General features: G+C 41.1%; 1 protein-coding gene across 2 annotated transcripts in view; it reads right to left on the bottom strand.

Annotated features, from left to right (window-relative positions):
- The window catches only part of PRKG1 (protein kinase cGMP-dependent 1), a 473692-nt gene that overhangs the window by 67823 nt on the left and 382344 nt on the right, over positions 1–23525 (bottom strand). For both annotated transcript variants that reach the window (XM_069863903.1, XM_069863901.1), the window contains exon 8: positions 6494–6559. In XM_069863903.1, the coding sequence (XP_069720004.1) occupies positions 6494–6559 (66 nt within the window). The remainder of the gene's footprint in view (positions 1–6493; positions 6560–23525) is intronic.

Raw genomic sequence — 23525 nt, 5'->3', positions numbered from 1 at the left:
CTGAAGTTGACAACAAGCAGAAAAAAAAGAGAATTTAAAGCTCAGTATCTGCAAATACCTCTATCAGCAGCAGCTGTGCCTTGATTTTTAGTGGCTCTTATCCTTCAGTTCCTCTCTCTAACATCCTCATTAGGTGATTTTGTACTCCCAGCACCCACAACATTTACACCTGGTAAATCTCAGCACTCCAGGAAAACATTGTTATCAACAGATATAATTATATGGAGGAGAAAAACCATATATAAGTAAAAGGTGAACCTGAATCAGCTTCAGTGTAAATATTGTTACAGTCCAGGAGAATCTATGAACATTTTCAACAAAATGTTCAAGTTCAGAAGGTAAATGTAAAAAAAACCCCTTTAAATAGTAGCACCAATTTCTCTCTCAGGGTCTGAATGATGATCACAATATAGGAATGGGGTTTGAATGTATTCCTCCTGTTCTACCTCCATACAAAGTAACTGCAAGTAAAGAGTGTCTGTAAGTGTTTATTTGAAGTGATGGACAGAACAGATGCTCAAGGTTGTCCTGCTTGTGTCTACACAGTTTTTATCAGAAGATACTTGATAGAAAATCTCCTAGAGGACCAATCCATCAAATCCAGCGTACTGTAACTGTTAAAGTTTTCCCTAATCAGTCCAATTGTATTTCTGCAACAAATCTAACAATGCCTCCAGGGAGCTTGAAAATTCCCTAAGACAAACTGTGACAGAGCCATCCTTTGGAGACACCAATGTTGTACATCTCCCACAATTAGTTGCTTCCTAGAGGATGAATTACTGCAGTATCTCAGTATGAAATACTTAACTAGCAACAGTCTGTTTTATTTCACATAGGATCTTAGAAAGTCATAAAACCAGAAAGCCTAGGAATTGTGAAGAAAAAATGCTACTGGAAATAAAAATAAATACTACACACCTGGCAACCAATAATTGCTTTAAAGTATGAATATGTTTACCTGTATCATATGTTTGATCAGGAGATAACTGTATTTTTCCAATGAGCCGTCTGGCTCCCCAGATGTTGAAAGGCTTCTACAAATCCCTTGAAACAGTCAGATGTATTGTTTTACAATTCCCATGAACAATATGTGGATTTTGCTGAACTTTTGAAGTCAGTTTTTTAAGCCTCCCAGCTGTGTCTATGCATCACGATTGGCAGAAAAAACATCTCCTTCCCTCTAGACAGCCCAGGGAATCAACCTCTTCTTACCGCTAAGCCTGAGCATCTCTTAGCAAAGTTGTCATCCTCATTTGATCAGCTCTGTCACCATCTTACTTTGCTTTCCCTGCTGGGTTAGCGGAACCTCCTCTTCACTGACAGCATGCATGGACATGGTGAAACTTTGAATATAACGTGAAATTCCCTGGAAATTTTTCCTACCGGTCACTAAGCTTGTTTCTTTGAAATACACCTGAACAGGTAGAACGACACTATTTTTTTCTGGCCAGATGACCACCCTTAATCTTATAGCAAATAATCTATTTGTTGTCATAGCCCTCTTCCCTGGGTGATCAGAATCAATGACACTTCTAGAGCGGTCACTGTGGAGCTTGTGCGACTGCATCACAGTAGCTAGCTCACCTGGAAATCTCACCTCTATTGCTCATTTAATTTTCTACAGGTTTCCTTAATACCAGTAGTGATCTCAAATCAACTAGTCAATTCTCTTCAGCTGTTCCCAAACACAAATTCCTATAAATCCCTACAAATAATTTCCTGTGATGCAGATTTCTAAGAACCGAAGCCCATTTAAATGAAGAAATCATAGATGCCCCTGTCTAGCTTGTTTCCCAAAGAGCTCCTTTAATGTCCCAATTTTCCATTTTAAATAATGAGAATCATCCAATTCCACTGCTGTGGGCAATGAGACCTGAACTTTGATTAGGTTGCTCAAAGCCTCGTTCAACCTGGCCTTGAACACCTCCAGGAATGGGGCTTCCATGACATCTCTGGGCAGCCTGGGCCAGTGCCTCATCGCTCAGAGAAAAAACTTTCTTTCTAATATCTAATCTACATGTCTCTTCTTCCAGCTTAAAAATGTTATCCCTTGTCCTTATCACTACACTCCTGGACAAAAAGCCCCTCCCCAGCTTTCCTGTAGGCCCTCTTTAAGTACTGGAAGGCTGCTATAAGGTCTTCACAGAGCCTTCTCCTCCAGGCTAAACAAGCCCAACTCTCTCAGCTCGTTCTCGTGCTCCAAGCCCTCTGATCATCTTCATGGCCCTCTTATGGACTTGCCCTAACAGATCCATGCCCTTCTTGTGCTGAGGATGCCAGAACTAAACGAAGGCTCCAAGTGAGATCTCACAAGAGCAGAGTCAAGGGGGAGAACACCCTCCTTCCACCTGATTGTCACATTTCTTTTCATGCAGCCTAGGATACTGTTGGCTCTCTGGGCTGCCAGTGCACGTTGCCAGCTCATGTTGAACTTCTCATCCAGCAACACCCTCAAGTCCTTCACCTCAAGGCTCCTCTTATTTCTCCTCCCAGCTGTTTTTTGTGCTTGGGATTGCCCCTACCCAGGTGCAGAGCCTTGCATTTGGCCTTGCTGAACCTCATGAGGTTCACATAGGCCCACTTTTCAAGCTTGTCCAGGTCCCTCTGGGTGGCAAGCCGTCTCTCAGGCATGTCAATCACATCACTTAGCTTGATGCCACCTGCCGATTTGCTGAGGATGCAATCAATCCCCCTGTCTATGTCTTTGATGAAGTTATTAAACAGTACTTGTCTCAGTACTGGAGGGACATCACTCATCACAGATCTCCATCCAGGCATTGAGTCATTGGCCATTGCTCTCTGGATGTGACCATCCAGTCAATTTCTTACCCACGAATCAGTCCATCCATCAAATCTATGCCTCTCCAGTTTAGAGAAAAGGATGTTCAACTCTCAGGTTGTTGCTGAGAGATATGAGTGAAACGCAGCATGATCTGATGTTTAACTTAGCCAAGTCAGCTGAAAAATTACTAATTCTTCCACAGCTTGGTTGGAACCACATGATGGGCTCGACCTCACTTCCTGCATGGTGGAGACTGCTGATGAGGGCAGAGATCATTAAGGACCAAATCCCACTGAAATTCATTATTGTGCTGAAGGAAGGGCCTAACAAAGACAGAACGCTAATGTTGTCCATAACAAACATTTTCAGGACAAGGACAAGTGGGAAGAAAATGGCTTAAAGTCTGTGGGACATATCAAATGTTTGTGGCACTGCACGTTTTCTTTGTTAGATGACGACTCAGCTCATTTCTGCTGCTGAAAATCCACTGTTGCAAAGCATGTCTACATAGATTTGCAAGAAATAGCTATACTACTTTATGTGCATCCTTGGGGTAGTGGTGTGACTGTAATGGCCTTTTTTTTTTTTTTTCAGAAGGAAATTAAAAAACAAGGCAGCAGCAGCATCCTGAGAGTTTGGTAAAGATCCATCACGTACTACCATTTGGCCTTCCTCACAGTAATTTCAACTCCCAACCTCTGTAGCAATTTAATACATAGTTTTTGAATTTCAGAAATTATTTGAGGCAAACCACTTCATCTTTTCATGCTTAATCAATGTTCCACCTCAAAGGCAACTCTCCTAGACCTTGCTTGGTGGCCTGGCTCATCCCTATAAAGAAAATATCCTGCATTATTACCCTCAAAATCCTCCTACAGTTGCTTATAACATTGCCAAATCCAGAGACCAGTCTTCCACCTCTCTCAGGAACAACTTGCTGTGATACCAAGGTGTGACCCTTGCAGTTCAAGTGTTAACTAGATGGGCGTATGGCAGCTGTACTAGCAGTGTGGCTCTCAGGCGTTCTGTGGAACAAGTTTTGGATGTCTTGGGAAGACTTTTACAAGGAAGCTGGAAGAGTTTCCCTGATGACAAGATAATGCCAATGGCCAACATTAACCCCCACCATCAGTAAGACTGATATTCTCCAGTTTCTCAGTGAAATGGATTGACCATTAAGGAAATGATATTTTCCCATAACTTGTTCTTTGAATTTGCACCATCAATTTGCCTGAAATGTTTCAGATTGAGACACACACAGAACATGAAAATTGCTGCTTCAGTAGTTGCATTTGGTTAAGCAAAGAGTTTGTCTTGTAATAGAAAATATTAGGCAACCTTAATAACAGAATCATGAGGTTGGAACAGACCTTTGAGATCATCAGCTCCAACCGTACCTGTCCACTACTAAACCATATCCCTCAGCACCTCATCTACCCACCTTTTAAACACCTCCAGGGATGGAGACCAAACCACCTCCCTGGGCAGCCTGGTCCAGTGCCTGAGAACCTTTTCTGTGAAGAAATTTTTCCTAAATGACACGCGTGATTCCTCCTTCTGTGCAGAGCACCTTCTGACAATAACTCAAGCTGACTTGCAGTTTCCATCGTTACCTTGTGTATGACTCAATGTCAATATTTACCACGACCATCATAACAAACCAAATGCTGTAATATTCTCTGCATTTGGGTATAAAGAAATTCTGTTTTCCCCATTAAAGAACAGTGTCTACACAATTTTCCTAATTTACAGAAGCCTCAGCAGATTTTATCCATATTAAAATTAGTTTCTACGGTTATTTGCATGCATATAAAATAATAACTGGAGAGAAGAGCTATGACACGAAAGTTGGAACTGGTCAGGACACAGGACAACATCACTTTAACTATAAATAGTGCTATAAACAGCATTACTTTTCCTGCAGTATAAATAGGTTCTTATAAATAGTGTTACTCCGCTACTAATTGCAGAGCATTACTAGACTCTCTGTTACACATTAACTACAGCTTCATCAGTTTAAAATTGACTTGTATTTCCTTACTATTTCAAGGGCATTATATACTAAGAAAAGGGCAAGAGACAAGCAAAGACACAGTCTGTAAAATGATCAGGAACAACTGACTCTGCACTTACCAACAGTGCAAACCAAAAATATCTCTTACAGAAGTGTTCAGAAAAAAATACATAAATACTTGTTAATTTGTATTTCTCTGAATCAACGCCTGCTAAATTATCTAATTATGTAAATTCCTCTTCTCTTTGCCCCACAGACTGATAAGGGATAGTGTGTCTTTTATCTCTCAGGCTACCTTGCTTGCATACACAAAAGAAAGCCACTCAACTGATGGTCCTGAAGTTCAACATCTTTCTTTTTGAAGGGATAGACTGTAAATTTTTTTAATTGATCATAAACAAACTAACTTATCAAAAGACCTAGGAGTTTTGAAATACTGCTCCCCAGCTCAGCCACTACAGAACACTAGACTTCTAGAAATGAAGGACTGTGAGATAAATGAATACAACACACTTGTGTCAAAGCAGGATCGACCGTATGCAGATCAACCCTAAAACATACCTGGGTGTCTCTCATATATCTGATCAGAATACATGGAGGACTTCAGAGGCCACTCCTAACCCAGCATCTGACCTTGAATAGTGTCTAGCACCAAGGGAAGAGTTCAAGCACAGAGCAACCACTTATGATATTTGTCTTGATACTCTCTTACGCCCCTTGGAAAGTTCCTAGCCTAGAGGTAGGTCCCACGTATTTAAAAAAGCCAACTGATTTTTTTTTTTTCCTTTTGAATGCTTGCAATCTTTTCTTGTTTTCCTGTAGCTCTGTGAGTGACCCCTACATGAAGAACTGCCTCCTTTTGGCTTTCAATTCCCTCCTGCAGGTTTCTTTGGGTTCTTGTCCTGGACGAGGCAGTGAAAAGTCAATCTCTGTCCATCCTACCCACCTTTCTCATGGTTTCACAGATCTGCACTAAATTATCTTGGAAGGATTCCCATGGAAAGTTTGTCCATACCTTTCAACGGTCTATGCCAGTGCTACACTGCCCTCACAGCTGGAAAACCACCCCAAGAGCCATGTGAATTTTCCAGGTAATGCTAATTTTTCATAATCCCATTCCCAACAACTGTAGAGAGCAGTTGAATTTGCAACACTGTTTTTTGGAGCCCAACCATTTCTGCTTTAGATTAAAACCCCCTAATTGTTCCAAGCTCCACATATAAGACATTCTTTCACTCTTCTGATCTCCTCTATCTCCTCTGAGCCACAGAGCTTTGAGCAGGGCCACATCCTTTGGACAAGAGCTCTCCATCCTCACATGGACTAGAATAACAACATCTTGCTCTAACACTTGCCAAAAGCCTGATGCCTCTCATGACATTTTGCTGACACAAACTCAATCTGTGTTCCACCATAATGCCTGGCTCTGTTTCCACAGCAATGCCGTTTCTGCATTTATTTCCATTTTGTCTTTCCGCATTTCTCAATTGTCTGTATTTGTCACTACTGAGTTTTGTTTTATTGACTTAGGGGAACCTTCTCTCTACTTCATCAAGGACAAATATATATACCGTGACTGTATTACTCAAAATTAAATGACCTCTCTGGAGAAAATGATCAAAGGCTTTAGTTAAAAACTGTCAAAGGTGCAAACTGGAGATACGCCCCATCCTAAGGCAGGAAAATGATGTACTTACTCTCTGTCTATGACCAGACAAGTTACTGCTTCAGCTGCAATGACATTGGCAGTTCTGACATCCTCCCTGAAAGAAAAAAAAACATTTTTTTAAGTAGGCTGTATTATTTTAATGACAATCTATTTCCAAGCATATTGCATTCTTAGAGCACTTCAATAATATATGTCTCTGTTTCACAACTTTTTCCTTACACTGAGTTGATGTTCATCACCTGCACAGGCTTCAAGCATGCAAAAGCTAAAAACCACACGTGTAGAAAACAGAACAGGTTCCTCTTACAAACAGGCATCGAGCTGCGCATCAGGCCCTGCTTATCATCTGTTTTAGGCAAAGTCCTATTTCTTACTCTGCATGTTTGTGCCTACAAACACCTTTATCAAAATATTAGCTATTTGCATCATTTACTTCTGAACATTGAGACTTCTGCTTGTGTCCTCCCCAGAAACCTACAAGATATCTCAAGATGTGAACATGAAGCATCCCGTCAGGAAGGATGTCGGCTCGGCTACTCGGAGCAGGTACAAGGGATAGGATTCACTATGCATTTGCTGTCTGAGCACGGAGGAGGCTGGGACTGTGCCTATAAAAGGGGCCTGATGAGGAAAGAGCTTTTGAAAGGTCTCGGCATTTAAACACTGCACCAGTGCTTGTCACCAGCTTTTCAGAAATTAAAAATACTGCGCTTGGAACTAAGCTCTGCTTGCCTTTTTCTGGTTCTTCCTTACCAAGTGCTTTATGTCCTCCCTCTCCCTGCCCCACCAAGAGTTTGGCCGTGGCCACCTCAAGCTATAAAATATGAAGTTAATTCATTTTAATCAGATCACTTTGGTGTTTCGTCAGGGTTATGGAGGTGTCGCTGCATTTACTGTGTTAACCAAACAGATGCACAGGATTCAGAGTTGCTGTTCTATTCAAACCTTTTCATATAAAAATGGTAAGTGAATTACAGGCAAAAGAGATCCACCTCTTTTTAACACACATAATTTATTTAGATTGGAAAACTGCTGTACATTTCAAATGAGATAGAAAATGAGAATTAAAATTGCCCTTAGAAATAGCAGTTCCCCTCTTTAAAGACTGGAGGCATTAAAGCAGTAATATAGCGAAAAAAAAAGCAAGGTGCACGTGCACTCAAACAGGAATGTGCACTCTCCCTTCAAGGTAATAATTAATTAACTTTAATTAAAAATGAGCTACCTTTACTTGAATATCTTTAAAATGGAGCAAGTAGAAATATAAATGAAAGAAACAATAATATTCAAGCCTATATCCAAATGCTGTTTGACTTTATGTTCAATCAAAAGAAGCAGCCAAATAGCCGTAGACAATTATCTCTATTAACCCCAAAACTCTGGTAAATATAGAGAAGAGAAGGAATTACAACAGTTAATATTCCATCAAGTTGTATAGCCAACTTTTGTCTCGCTGTGACTACATTAAAAATCAGTATGCAAACTTTCTAGCTGTTCATTAATTCCAGTTAAAACTTCACATACTTGTCCCACTATCTCCGCTGCCTTCCTGCCACAAAAAGATGGTTTATAGCATTATAGTTATAGATAATAGACATTATCATAGTTACTATATTATAGTTAAAAGGATTACAGACAAGTAAAATACAGCTCTCTGTGGCTTCAGTTCAAACATTTTAAATAAACCTTAACATCAGAGATTAAAATGCAGAAGTAACTATTAGGGTTTCCACTATCTTCTACTTTACACATCCTTTTAATGAGCACAAAACTAACGAAGAATGAAGGTGCTTCGCCAATGGGCATCTCACTTGGCATAAGCTACCAAACCAGAGGGATGGCAGGGGTTTTGTAAGGCAGAAAGTCTGGCAATTCTGAAGTTTCCTTACATTCTGCACTAGTAGAAAGAACTGACAAAGCAGAAAAGAAAAACGCCAGTTTTTAATGAATGATAAAGTGAGTCATTTATAAAGTGCTAAATCAAGAAACTGCTTCCTTTGGGTATCTCCAAAGCCATCCTGTGCATCCTTGCCTACGGCCCCACCCCTGCCACTGCTCCAGGACCCTCGTCCCAGAAACACCCAAGGGAGGGACTGATGGGGGAAAGCAGCTTTCTGCTTCCACAGTTCATAACCCTCACATGCTCTCCTGTTCGGGGGTGTTCACCCATCAGGCTGCAAGTAGGGTTAAAAATCTCATCAAGTTCCTAAGAACAGAAGGAAAAAAATCAATGTATTTTCAGTTCTATATAAACACTAAACCCTTACATGGATCAGCAGTGAAATACAAGCCATAGTCAGAGCTCCAAACACCAGCAACACCTCAACTATACTTAAAAACGACCAGTGTGCCTCGGGCCAGGCCACTGATCTACAGATTAACCTCAGTCCCCTTCAAGCAAAACAAACTCTCAGTCCATGTTTTAAAAGGCAATATTTCAACAGGTAGCCACCAGCTCCAGGACACAGAATTAAATGCACCAAGTAGTTATTTGAATGGCATGGCATTAAATGCAAAAAGTTAACTATTAGGACTGCATGGCATTAAATGCAAAAGTAATTACTAGAATTGCACAGCATTAAATGCATCCAGTAATTATTTGAAGTGCCTGGAACTAAATGCAAAAGTAGTTATTAGAAGCGTAGGGCATTAAACGCAACACGTAATTATTAGACGTGCACGGCATTAAATACAAAAGTAGTTAATTGAAACACACGGCATTAAATGCAACAAGTAATTAAAATTGCACACCATTAAACGCCACAAACAGTTATGTGAAAGCCTTGCTTGCAAGCACTGACTCGGACACTTGCTGGTTTTCGTTGCAGGAGCACTCATCATCATTCCCTGAGAAACAGCACTCTTCGTCAGAGGAATCGCCTTCACTCTCTGAACACTCCATCGCTAACGTTTGCCTCCACCATCTCCCGCAGCCAAACGCCTGCTTCCCTCCAGCCCTCGATTACGTTCTGTCCTCCGGGTAAGTTCTGCTGCTTTACAGCCCCTCCGGCTTCAAACTTGGGGACCTGGAGAAAGGTCACAGCTGCTGCAGGGGGTTTCTAGGGTGCATCATCAGGAAATACAAGCAGAGGGTATTTTGAAGCCACAAAGAGGTATGAGGCTGCAAACAAGTGGGCACGGCACCTGCTCCGGGCACAGCTCCTGCCCTGGGCACTCGAAAACTGGGGCAGCAGACTTCGCACCACCAGGCTTCAGGTCCTTAACCCCATGGGGGAACGAGATAATGTTACCCACACTGCTAAAGCCATTCCAGAGTGTCTTGTCATGTCACCATAAACATGAGTCCATTACTTAAAAGAAGAAATGCATATCTTTTTTTTTTTTTTTTTCCTGGTTATGGTTTGTCATCCAGTTCATCACAAATAACTCGTGCAGCTTCAACAACTCTACTTTGGATAAGTTGCCACCGACTCAATTTAATCATTTTTTAAAGCATTTCCAGGAACTTTGCTGATAAAACCATATTGATCCCACTATTTATAAAGCTGTGTTGGAAAACGCAAATACGAAAAATACACGGTTTTAACTGGAAATAAGATCAGGTATCAGCACTTGTCCCCTGAGTTTGCCTTAGGCTGTAAAAATTGACATAGATTTTAAAATCTTTGATATGATTCCCATCTTTTTGCATTTTTTTTCCTTCCCATATCCCCTGACTCATTGGAGTCGGGCTCCAACTCCAGCTTTTATAGCTCCTACCACACCTAACCCCTTAACAATGCCAATGTAATACTTCAAATAAATGGAAACTACATTTTTGACAATTTAATTCAACACTATACCCTTATACTTGCTGGAACCTTGCTGTTTTGCTGCCAGGAAACACCGCTCTGCTTCTCCTGAGAAGACAGATGCAACTGGTGCTACCTTGGCACGATGTCTGTCCAGCTTTTGGGAATGGTTCCCCCCGCCCCCGACACAAAATAGTATTTATTACGAGGTGCGAGCACCCCGCTGTAGAAAGTATCATGTTTACAGCTGAGTCTCTTTGGCTTGTCTCCTATCTGCCCTTCATCAGTCACAATTGATTTAAAGATCAAATACAGTAGAGACATTTTTAGGTCTCTAGGTAGGCAAACCCCTCTCCTTAAAGGACAGAGCTTGTTTTTTTCAGAATTTGGGGTCCCCTCCTTAGGATATGCAATAAGGATTATGACTTATCTCCCATGTGAAAGTCACTATGTAACCAGAAAATACCCAACAAAATAATACAGGGAGATAGAGACGCTATTTTTTTAACTACTACCACTAAACTAAAGTTAACTGAATTTTCCCATAATTCTTCTTTTCTTTCACTTATTTCCAACATGCTTTGCCCTACATAATTTAAATCAGCCTTATTAAAAAATACTGTAACAAGGTCAAATGTACAGTGCTAGAAAGTGGTAAAAAACATTAAAGAACTTAAATATCAGCAAATTAGGAACCTCTGGACAGTCCTCCTGTGGTAAATTTTTAAAATCCACCAGGGAAGATCTAATTTTTTCTTTCTGTCTTTTCTTTGAAAACTCCATTCTCAAGTTTAAATCACCTTAACACTCGTTTCCAGAAGTCCCATAGGACGTGAGCTTTCTACTAACAGACCTATCCCAGGCAGCAGTAGATTCTGCTGCGCAGCCACCAAGGACCAGACACTGATCCATCTGCCCTTAGTGGCTGGTCAAGGCCCTTCAGACACTAGGTCTAAGAAAAAAAGGTTGTTGTCATCATTTTTAGAGAAAGAAATTAAAAAAACAAACAACCCAAATCCTAAATGTACATTTTGGGAATACTGCTGCAGCCAATAGCCCTTTGGTAATCCACAAGCCCATTTAAACAGCATGGCCACAGCTCTTCCTGGGAAACACAGTCTGATCAAGTCACCTGTAGGTAGTTTTGTCTGAAACGTTAGGACTATACTTGTAAAGGATGTTCTCAGCTAAGACACAGGGAGGCAAAAATGTAGGTATGGTTCCCTCAGCTAGTACAGTTTGTGCCACCCCACACCTTCTTTACTGGAACTGTTGGAACGGGTCCAGAGGAGGCTACAAAGATGATCCCAGGGCTGGAGCACCTCCCATACGAAGACAGTCTGAGAGAGTTGGGGTTGTTCAGCCTAGAGAAGAGAAGGCTCTGAGGAGACCTTAGAGCGACCTTCCAGTGCCTGGAGGGGTCTACAAGAAATTTGGGGAGGGGCTGTTTACAAAGACTTGTAGTGATAGGATGAGTCAATGCAGTGATGTGGTCCAGCATGACCACCCAAGATGACATAGACCACAGTCTGTATTAGTCACTTGGATCTACTGACAGATTTCCACAGGGGAAAAACATCCCTTGTAGACATGTTTGGTTTCCCAACACTTCAGCTTTCTGAGAACACAATATCCATTCGCAACTGGTTTTAACTATAAAAATTGGTTCCTTGAATCAATAAATGCAATGTAATCTACTATGCTTATAAATATTTTAACGCAAACCTAATAAAATGCGCAACTTGAACAACCGTCACATGAAAAGAGTTATGCCATTTAACAAAACCTGTTAAAATCCCCAAAGGCATTAAAATCACCCGTTTTTAAAAGTAATGAAATACAACTGGAAAAAGATTCTGCTTTAAGGTACCTCAGTTTGAAGTCATAATTCAAAACAGACCCACAACCCCCTGTGCTTCTGTGCAATTCAGGCTCTATAGCTACTGGGAAAAGGAAATATTTATTCGAACAACATTCCAGTTTGTTCAGACAAAACGGTTTAAAAATAGTACTTTACAGGAGTTTTATTGAAAATGAGCAAACTGTATGACCCTCCAAATAGGCTAGAAAATGCAGCAGCTCCTTCTATTAATTTGTTTTATGTCCTGTGAACATATGATTAGCACTTCCTTACTGTTTTTAAAATATATTTATACTCCCAATGGCTCCAGCTAAAAGGTTTAAGCCCTGGTAAGGATTGCACAGTAGAATTTACAAAAAAAGAGCCCTTCCTGATAACATATTTTAATATTTATAAGGTTAAGGACTCGGAGGTGGTGAACAGGTCTTTCAAGACTGTTGGTAAAAAAAAAAATCTGCTCTGTTCTTATTGTAGATTCTAAAAGCAAACAAAAATCCCAACAAGTGCTTTTAAGAGGATGCCAAGTTTTAACTCAACATTCTCCCAACATGTCCTGATGTGCTGGGATCATTCCAGGATGCTGGGTGAAGTCTGACAATAATTTTCTCCTTCACATTAGTCATGGATGCTATTTCATGAAAAAGAAAACACCTGGAGGGCTTCTCCTTCTTTTCCGTTTCGTGAACAATGGAAAATCAAGTCCAGTTTACATAAAATACAATTAATTTCTGTATTAATGCAAATGCCCTAATATATATATATTTGTAATCCTTGTATGTTTTAGGGGAAAAAATGCTGTTCCACGTCCTGCACTGAACTGTGATTGCTGCTTTGTCTGCCAGCGACTCAGGAAACCTAGAGAGGGTTCTGCTGAAAAATACTCCAAGAAGAGAAGTGTATGTGCCTCTTGTGATCTGAAAGCAGAGAAAAAAGTTCTTGCTACCAGCTGATTACCCTGATGCTGGCATAAATCTGACAAAACCTACTCTTCTGACAGTCAGCATGAGGATCTGCCCCTCGTTTCAAGGCATAATCAGCCTCTTCTGCTGACTCCTGGCTGCAAGGCAATTGTGGCTGCTGCAGTAGGAAAGGGCTATGAACCACACAGGTCATGGTGTTAATAAAGAGTAAGTCACTTTTGGTATATTCTTACCATATTCAATCCATAACTGATATTTGCAAACAACTAAGGAAATAATCTATGACCTCTGCAATGACTAATTTAACCCACAAGCACTTTCTTTGAGTGGTAAGCTACGAATTTGCCATTATTTATGCAAACAACTATATTAAAATCAAATCAAACTGTGATGGGCGAGTTAAAGGGACAGGATACACCTAGTACACATGAACAACATCACCACTGTGCTTACGCAACATCATTTTAAACCACATACAAGACGTTCCCATGCTCAATGGGAATGGAATTGGAACGGTTGGACTCGATGATCCGGTGGGTCTCTTCCAACCTGGTTATTCTATGATTCTATGATTCACAGTTAAATCTTAGAAGCAGCTAATGTATATGATATTATGTGTAAAGATATTTTATAGGTGAGTAAACCAGTGCACGAGGAGCTTGAGTGAGGTGCTTTAGATTCTACAGGCAGCAATTAGCCTCAGTGCTACCAGAACTGGCTTCTCTTCAAGGATTAACAAGGTCACATCCATTTGGCCTCAAGTCTCTACTGTGTTGGAGTGTTCATAAAGCCTCATGCATGTGATCGCTGTAGAGGCGGGGATCATGTTATCCCTTAACTGTGCCACGCGGATCCCATGCCAGCCTTCCTAGCGATATTTATATCCCAAACTCTACACTAACACAGAAGACTCTTCAGTCGGATTAATGACAATGACTGCACACAAAGCAGCTTCTTAAGGACTGAGATCCTTACAGAGCTGGGGTTTTTTCCCCCCATCAAATATTTCTATGACTGTTCTTTTTCTTGCTTGGCTTCTTTGTGCATTGAGAGCACTGGCACAAATACCCTTTGTTGTGCTGAAGCGATGAGCAGTGTGTTTGTCTATTGAAATCACGTCTTGCCACAAAGATATCTGGCCTACCTGCAAACAATAAAAGGCTCTTTCAGCTGAGAACATTTTTTAAGTATTTATTGCAAATTCACATTTTTTTCTATAGCAGAACTGTATTTTAAACAATGTTTCCGTTAAATTCCTAAACACTGCAAAGAAGGGAAGGGGAGTTGTATGGGATTATGGCTTCTCCTCTATGGACACCAGAAGCAGGATATAGATGACAACCTGTAGGAGCTATTTTTTTGTCAGCTTATCCGTGGCTGACACTACCAAGTTTCCTGGGTACCAAATTTCCTACCCAGACTCTACACTTCAGGTCACTGCAATTCCACCCACAGCATGTGCTTTCCTCCATACTCTTGTCTCCTTCTTCCCATGGCCAACTCTTTTCTCATGCCAGTGGATTTGAGTGTCCCCACCCTGGTGACTGTGCCCGTTCTACCTTCCCCCACACCATCACCAACACCTCCAGAGCCACTCATCTCTTCTTCACTCTTGCAGGCCAAATTCGCTGCATCTCTCCTTCACCCTACAAATCCTTTGGCTTTCTTCCATATTAACCAGCTGTTGTCATTGATATTTATATCAATAAAATAAAGACATTGTCCTTGCCCTGAGTATGCCAATAGGCTTTATTTGCCCTGAGCAGCCCCACTGGGACCTTCACCCAGCATCTTCTGTCCATGGTCCAGGAGCCCCATTTCAGCTCAGCCCGGGACCCTCAGTTGCCAGTACAGATTTATCTCTTGCATCTAGTCCTGCACCTTCCCTGGAGGTGGATGAGGCGCTGAGGGGCATGGTTTAGTATTTGATAGGAATGGTTGGATTCGATGATCTGGTGGGTCTTTTCCAACCTGGTGATTCTATGATTCTATGATTTCTTGGATGGACCTTGGTCTTACAGTGTGGATAGCTTGTGTTCCTTCTCCTGGATTGACCATTCCTGATGCTGTAGCCTTGTTTCTAGCCCTGTCTCGGCCCCATCTCCTGCTGCTCTGGCAGGACTCCTTGGAGGGTCTCATGCCCTCCTTCTGTCTGGGAGTGCAGAAGCACCCTGTTACCAGTACTGGTCACAGGATCCACTTCTACCCACAATGAGTTTTGCTGGGTTCATTATAGCAAAACTTTCCTTATACTTGCTGCGTGAAAGGTCACATTGATAATGGGAACAAAAGTATCACCAAGCACGAACGGGAAGTGCCCAAACCCTTCTAGAAGAAGAAAATTAACTAGAAAAACAAAATTAACGTCCTGGACACCAATGGTTAATGACATGAAGGACCACATTGATGCCTGCTGATGTGAGTGCTCACTGCTGCTCTTTTTTTTCAGCAGCCTTTTCCATCTCGTTAAGTGAAGTTTCACAGATCGCTTCCAGACTAGCTAGCAGGGCGCCTGTGAGAAATCAGCATCCTCCAGAAACTCCTAAAAGCCTCCTGCTGATGCAAATTAGCTCTTCTGAGGCTCTGCAAGCCTGTGCTTCCCATCCAGATCATGCTTTCGTTTGAGCACTGCTCTATAGTACAGCGCGGAGAGACTTGACACAACTTTGAGGCAGCTGGAGTGGGTGCCAGCAGCACGCAGAAGAGCTACAGAGAGTACATCAGCCCATGCAGGGCTCCAAACTGCCACACTCAACTCCTCCAATGGTCAGGTTAACTCCCACAACCCCAGCTAGAGCTTCCTTCTGCTACACCATGGTCTGCGGCACTGATGTGTAGATGGCTGTTTCAGCCTGAGTACTTAATTTCATGTCACATGTGTTATTTTATGGTGGAATTAGCTTGGAAGGAAAATTATGGGCAAAGTTTATAATCAGTAAAGATGTAAAAATGAAGGGAAAAAAAAATTGACAGGGAGTTGTTCAGCCTGGAGAAGAGAAGGCTCTGAGGAGATCTTATAGTGACCTTCCAGTACTTGAAGGGGCTACAAGAAAGCTGGGGAGGGACTGTTCACAAAGGCTTATAGGACGAGTGGCAATGGGTATAAACTGGAGAGGGGCAGATTTAGACTAGACATAAGGAGGACTTTCTTCCCTATGAGGGTGGTGAGGCCCTGGCCCAGGTTGCCCAGGGAAGCTGTGGCTGCCCCATCCCTGGAGGTGTTCAAGGCCACGTTGGATGGACCTTGGGCAGCCTGATCCAGTGGGAAGTGTCCCTGCCCATGTGAACTGTCCCATCCATGGAACTAGATGGGCTTTAAGGTCCTTTCTGACTCAAACTATTCTATGATTCTATGAAAACTGCTAATTTTCTTCAGTCTTATTTCCTCCTTTCTGTGCATGGAGTGATAGAGCAGATTTTATATGTTGGCCCTGTGATCACCTTAAACTAATATAAGACAAATCAGACCTTCTGAGGGCTCAATTTTATTGGAGATCAGTGCAACTCACTCCTTGGCCAGTAATCTCTGGTACTAGGGTAAGGGATGTGGTGGTCACACATGGTCAGGAGGGAAGGGAGAAGTTCAGGACCAGTCTCTGGCACAAATGGCCATATGTTCACTGAAGGTTTAACCACGTCCTAAATGATCTGTACTTGCTTAAAGGATACAGATGGCCAAGCCTTCACCCTCCTTGTCTATCAAAAGCGTGAAGGTGGGACTAGAACTCCCACCCTGTCTTTCAGATGTTTAGTTTGGACTGCCTCAGGATTTCACCTTCTAAGCAACCATGACCTCCTCACAATACCTGCTAAGCTATGGAAAGGCTGCATTTCTAATATAAACCAGAACAAAAGAATTTCCTAATATGCATCAAACCAAAGAAAAAGCAGATCTTTGCCTGTAAAAGGTATAGTCACAAGAAATCTATTTTTTACACATTAGAAGTATTTATAGAGCTAATGAACAATCTCAATATAAAAAAAAGAAGGTTACAGTACATTTTAGCACTTATTGCTAAAAAAACCCTTGATCATACTCTAGCACCACTAATACACTTGTAAAAAGCACCCAAACCCAGTTACGTAATGTCTGGAGAGCAACACAATACAGACTTAGAAAATAAAGTAAAAAAATCTAAAAAATCAATTTGCTGCAGCCCAAGGAGAAGCAAAAATCTTTGGAGAAGCACCGAAAACGCCAAAAGAGATTTCACGCTCCACCTACACCAAGTCTAGATGAGCAGAGGAAAGTCTTTTCAAGGCAGCATTTACAGTCTTCATTCAAAAACCACAGCACAAAATAAACTTCAACTTAAAATAAACGTAACTCCAAAGTTACTGATACTTCAGGTAGTTCTATCCAACACATAACTGTAACTTCTCTGCAGACCTAAAAATCACTCCTTAATTGAGTTTGTAGAAAAATGTGCCATCACCCTATCTGGTGATGGAGAGTATCTCATCACTCTTCTACTAGCAAAGCAGCTGTGCAGAACACATCTTCATTTGCATGGCATTTTACATTTTTGTAGTTTATGCTAATTACTGTGGGGGTGGATATATCTTATTTTTCTAAATCTATTTCAGTGAAGAAAGATTGGTCATGTCCGAAAGCAGAGTTGCACTAGAAATAGAACCATAGAATAGTTTGGGTTGGAAGGGACCTTAAAGATCATCCAATCCCACCCCTAGTCATGGGCAGGGACACCTCCCACCAGACCAGGCTGCCCAAGGCCCATCCAACCTGGCCTTGAACACCTCCAGGGATGGGGCAGCCACAGCTTCCCTGGAAAACCTGTTCCAGGCTCTCAGTCCACATGGTGTTTTGCGCCTGGGGCCAACTCTCTACTTGTCCAAGTGAATTTGTTCTCACATCCTGTAAAATCAGAGGACACCACATCCAAGCCCTCACCAACACACAGAAAGAATAATGGTTCTAGATTTCTTAATCTTATATTCACTTAAGTGTGGCTTCCTTTGCCTTCATGAATACCCTAAACTCCAGCTGTTTTTCTTTTTTGTCTCTGTATAAACCTGTAATTCTATATTAGAATAGCATCAACACTATAAATCAATTTACATTCTAATTTTCAGGTCCAGACAGATGATACCTGCTGTGATTCTCTTGTCCAAAACCAGAGTTCTCCTGCACAGACAGAACACGTACTGTTTTCCTACACATCTTTGCAACAAATTTGGAAGGAAACGATAATTAAGGATCATATAACACTGCAGTTTTTCCAGCTTGTAACTGCATCAGTGGTCCCATCACTTCTGATGCCTCTTGTTATGATGGCAATCATGACTTGATAGATTCACATCCCCAGTTTCAGAAACTAGGCTGATTTGAGCTTCAGGATGGAGATAAGCAGGTCTCCTAAATCCAAATCTACTTTCTTTTAAAAGCTTTGATTATTATTCATTTATAATAATTTCTGCACCTTCACCTTACTCTTGGCCTACAAGCCATGGCATGGTCAGTTTAGTGCCTACTCGTAATTTAGTAAAAGAAATAAAGTCCCATTTCAGCTGGCTGTGCTTGGAGGAGCAGAGCGAACCAGAGAAGCTTCAGAGGTCCCTTCTGACCTGAGCACCTCTATGTTCCCGTGACAAGGACAAGACATACGCTGTTTCAGAGAATGTCAATGTAAGTATTACACCAAACATTTGGTTTGCACTCTCTAAAGTTAAAGAAATTAGATTAGAAAAGATACAATTAAAAGTATCAGAGTAACCAGCAACACACTATTGAAAATAGTTTAAACTTGAAAAAGAGCCTAATCTTCAATCAATAAAGATCACTGCTTTCAACAATACGTTGCACACATAGGATGTAACATGTCCCCACCACAAGATTTTGCAGAATATATTTCCTTAGTAGAGCCAAATTAAAACAAGGGCTCACAGAGCAAGCACCCAAGATACGACATTTGAATCTCCATGACTGTTCTATCCACCAGCTGCAGAAAATAAATCAAAATCAAGTCTGATGAACACACTAAAGAGTCCCAGCATTGTTATTATGTGAGAATGCTGCAACTGCTGGAAGTATATTATGCTGCTAAAAAGGACATTTTTGGTTAAAAAAAGGCAACTTTAAATTAAGTTTTACATCTGACATGCCCATGAGAATTACAAACAACACCTGCGACCAGCTCATCTCTGTCGCCGTAAGAATCCTACCCAGGGAATCAAACTGACGTGGAAAGAAATGAATTGGTTTCAGGCACCGAAGGGGGTAACATTTCTCTGACCTAAGGAAATTATGCTGCTAAGAGTACGATACAAGTGTTAAGAGAGCAATTAGGGTTGTCACCTAGCATATTCCCAGGATGAAAGTGATGGATCCTCATTCCCGGCCTCGCCTCTTACAGTGGCAGCATGCTGATGAATACTGCTATTGCTTTGAACAATCTCAACAAAAGATATTTTATCACAGTGACAGTCACCGGCCTCGACAATGCGATGTTAGACCAGCTCTTTCGTGCTGTGGAGCAGCCAGTCTTCCTCTGGGTGAACATGTACTACCCCAGTAAGATGGATTTTATTGCTTTGAGGGCTTCAAGGGCTAGCTTTATATGATTTTATATGAGTTTCATATGAGACGCACTGATGAATATCTGAATATCAAGGTGGAAGATTCAGCAGCCAATGCTATGCACAATAAAAATCTAAGCAACTACTCTAGCCATGATTTAAAATCATTATAACCCTTCAAGAAACTCTCTCCTTCTTTCAGAACTTATATCAGTCAAACACATATTTAAGAACAAATTGTGATGAATCTCAACATTGTCTTTGAATACGAGGCCATTTCCAATGGGAAAGAGCAGAACGACTTGCATCAGTATGAGTTCACCCTTTCCTTCACACAGTCAGTGGACAAACGCATGGCACAGCTGGACTGCAGCTCTTCTCCAGCTTCTTAGCCTTCTGGTCCACATATGATTTACCAGACCATCATCATCTGCATCTGCAGCAAAACCCTCAAAATGCCACAGCCCCACGAAACACTCCTAGTGTATTAAGCAGCTGCAAATGAATCGACTTGAGACCATACTTCTTTTGATGGGGCAGACATGCCCTGCTATGTATTGTATTTCTAATCCAAATCTGAATTTGAAATCTGAATTTGATGGACCTGAAATGAAAACATAAATCCTAACACTTTGAGAGCTGAATGACTTGCCCCACGGACGCAACCAAGATGAGTCCAAACTCCTCCTCTGATGGAGTGAATTATCTCTCTGGGTCTGCCCTAAACCACTTCAAGTGTTCAAATGGGCAATCTCTTACTGAAATTGGGTAAGGGATGAAAAGGTCTAAAAAAATGCCTGGATGAAGAAAAAACATGACTCAAAGCTTAAATAAAATTATTAAGAATGTTAAAGCAGGTTGGCTTCCAGCTATTTTTAATCTATTTAACATCAAACTTCACTTAATCTCAATATATATGAAGAAAACCATATCAATTCAGAGCTGGAAAGGGTGAAAGTTTAGGTAGGATTAGAATTTGGGCATAAATCCCATCAAAAAACCCCCTACATTATCTAAAATAAAGTGCTGGGGTTCTGCTTGTAGTTTGTTCTCATATCAAGTTGCTTAAAACCCACTGGTTTAGTAATAAGTTCTACAAAACAAGAAAAGGAAATAATTTCTTATCACTCAGTAGTAACAGAAAGATTGCCTGAGCTTTCCTCTCCACAGTCATTATTTAGCTCAAATGTCAGCAAACTGCAGCAGAACTGTAACTAGGCTAGACGTCTAATTTAAGGGTATCGCTTTTCATAACTCACATACAGCTTTACAAAAAAGACGATGACAAGGATTGCTTCATACTGATTTACTTCAGCACCTGAAGGGGCTACAGGAAAGCTGGGGAGGGACTGTTCACAAAGGCTTGGAGTGATACGACGAGGGGCAATGGGTATGAACTGGAGAAGGGTAAATTTAGACTAGACATAAGGAGGAATTTCTTCACCTGATCCAGTGGGAGGTGTCCCTGCCCAGGGCAAGGGGTTGGAACTGGGTTATCTTGAAGGTCCCTTCCAACTCAAACTATTCTATGATTCTGTGATTCTATGATTCTAGCCTACGACACCTTCTATAATCATAAAATGCAAACTCTGCATTAACAATCAATAATGGGATATTGGGAAATTTCTTTAATCTGCCTACTACCTTCATCCGCCCTGCAGTGAATTGGAGTGGGGCAAGCCTGGAAATCTCATCTATAGAAACGAAGTCTATGACTGAATATGGATGGCTTTTGAATATAATAGTCTAAGTATTCCCTGAAAGTCATCTGGAAACCAAGAATTACATTTCTTTATAAGTGTTTTTCTTATTGTATTAATATTCACAATATGGATGTTTCTTGCTTGGGAGAAACAGTACCACTAGGTGTTCTCAGGATGTCCGTGTCTCTATGGGAATGCAACTTCTACTCAATTGGTGTACTGAAGATGTGAAATTCTGGTGCCTTCCTGACATAGCAAAGTTCTAGATATTATCTAGAAGATATTATCTTCACACTGTATTAAAATTTTACATGTATATTTCAAGGAAGTATTCCTGTTAGGCTTATGTAGGTAAAATAGCGGCATCTCTCAGTCAACACTTAACAAACTTCTTCATCCAAAGAACATTTTAAGAAAAATGCGTGAAAAAATATAATATTCTTTTGTGTTTACACACAAAAAAAAGGTTAAGCTTTAAATATTTGTTAATGGCTCTTATTCATGATTCTTTGCATGTATTTGCATGTGACAACTGGGGGCTGGGGTTATTTTGAGTCCCTGGGTCATATTCTAAAATGAACATCACAGGCTGAGCCCCATTTCACTTATTTCATACAGTGATGAAGAAAATCGGGTGACAAGAATTTTTAGGTCTCACAGAAAAAAACTAAAGTTAAGCAACTGTAAGAAAACAGGTTTTCACTTCAACTTTCTGTTGTGAAATATAAGTGAGAACATTTCCCCTTTTAAGCAAAACAATCAAATGAACTAAACTATGGGAATTTTAACAAAATTTTATCTTTATTCCACTGCTATCTAATAAGAAAACTTGACCTGAGTCCCTCAGTATCATTTTATGACAAATATTAAAGCCATATGTTCACTAATTCCTTAAGGAAGCTAAATATTAGCAGCATATTGCTTAGGATACATGATAACTCATTATTTTCTGATAAGATACATATGATACATATATAAAAAAGGTCGCAAAACCACGTTATTTGCTGATAAATAGCTCTTAATCAGATTTACAACTGAGAGCTAACAAAACCCAAAGAAACACAATTTCCTTTGACCCTTCATAGCTCTGCTGGCGTGTGAGGTACAAGCCAAAGTTTAATGCTTGCGAAAGCCAGTACCACCGGGAACATTGGCAGATGAATCTGGGAAGTGTGCCTATACACCTGTGAGAAGCAATATCCTCACCTCAGCTCTTCAGTCAGGTGTGAACACTTGAAAGCGCAAAACATCAATTAAGCATCAGCACCTTCAGCCAGGGTATTTTGCAAAAAAAACCCAACAAAACCCAAAAAAACCAAATAAAACCCAACCCCCTCTTGATTAATTTTAATCAGCTATTTTTATTGCTTCAGGGATGCAGAAGGATCACGGGCAGCAAACAGTTGCAGGTCAGGTACTTGTAAGCTGTTATCTCATGCAGTGTCTGCTCTGCCTTTTTACTAGGCAGAGAAACTCGACTTTGTGCTGCCCCTTGGGGAACCCATCTGCTTGGGAAGGGAAATCCAATAAAACACAACAGCTGCGAGAATGCACGGAGGAGATAGCTGTAGATAGCCACATAATCAGCTGAAATCCTCCTTGTTGCAGTCTTTTAAGGGCGAAGAAGAAAAAGAGATGGCTATCACCTCCCTTATCCTTTGCTACCAAGTTGTGCGTGGAACCTTATCTGGTTTAAAATGATGTAATTACATCCATCCTATCACAGCTGGATTGGCGGACAGCCTGCCAAGCACCTCTAGGTACGTGCCAAGGACCACCTCTTTGCTAATTCACTCAGAAGAGTGAGTTGAAGACAGCAGTTGGTCTGCTGACAGTCCAACCACATGATCCCCAAGGTCTTAACAGCCTATACAAAGACCACAAAAAGATGAAAGTGAAATTCCATCTCCAGCTCCAGTTTTTCACCAGTTTTCATTTCACTTATTTGCACTTTCTTCTGCCCTTCCACTATTGCACGGAGCCGGGGGGTGGGGTGGGAAGCACATTTTGCACTAAAAGATAAAATACAAGGGACATGAGGAACCCAAGGAAGTAGTCAATTCAAATTTATTAGCATTTCTTGGTCGTATTCATGACCCATATTCATCATACGACATCACTCAGTCTTGCAACAGGTAGAGCATTAGTCAAAGATGCCGTATGTCCCTGTGTTCCACCATGAACAACGCAGTGGAGTCCACCAGCAGTGGTCAGAGCTGTGGACAGGACTCCAGGAGCACATTTCCCATTACCGAGATGGCAACAACACTTAGAAATCGTCCTCTAT

Source organism: Phaenicophaeus curvirostris, chromosome 9 (genome assembly GCF_032191515.1).
Source record: "Phaenicophaeus curvirostris isolate KB17595 chromosome 9, BPBGC_Pcur_1.0, whole genome shotgun sequence".
In the NCBI taxonomy this organism is placed as follows: domain Eukaryota; kingdom Metazoa; phylum Chordata; class Aves; order Cuculiformes; family Cuculidae; genus Phaenicophaeus; species Phaenicophaeus curvirostris.
This window is presented reverse-complemented; position numbering and strand designations above follow the sequence as displayed.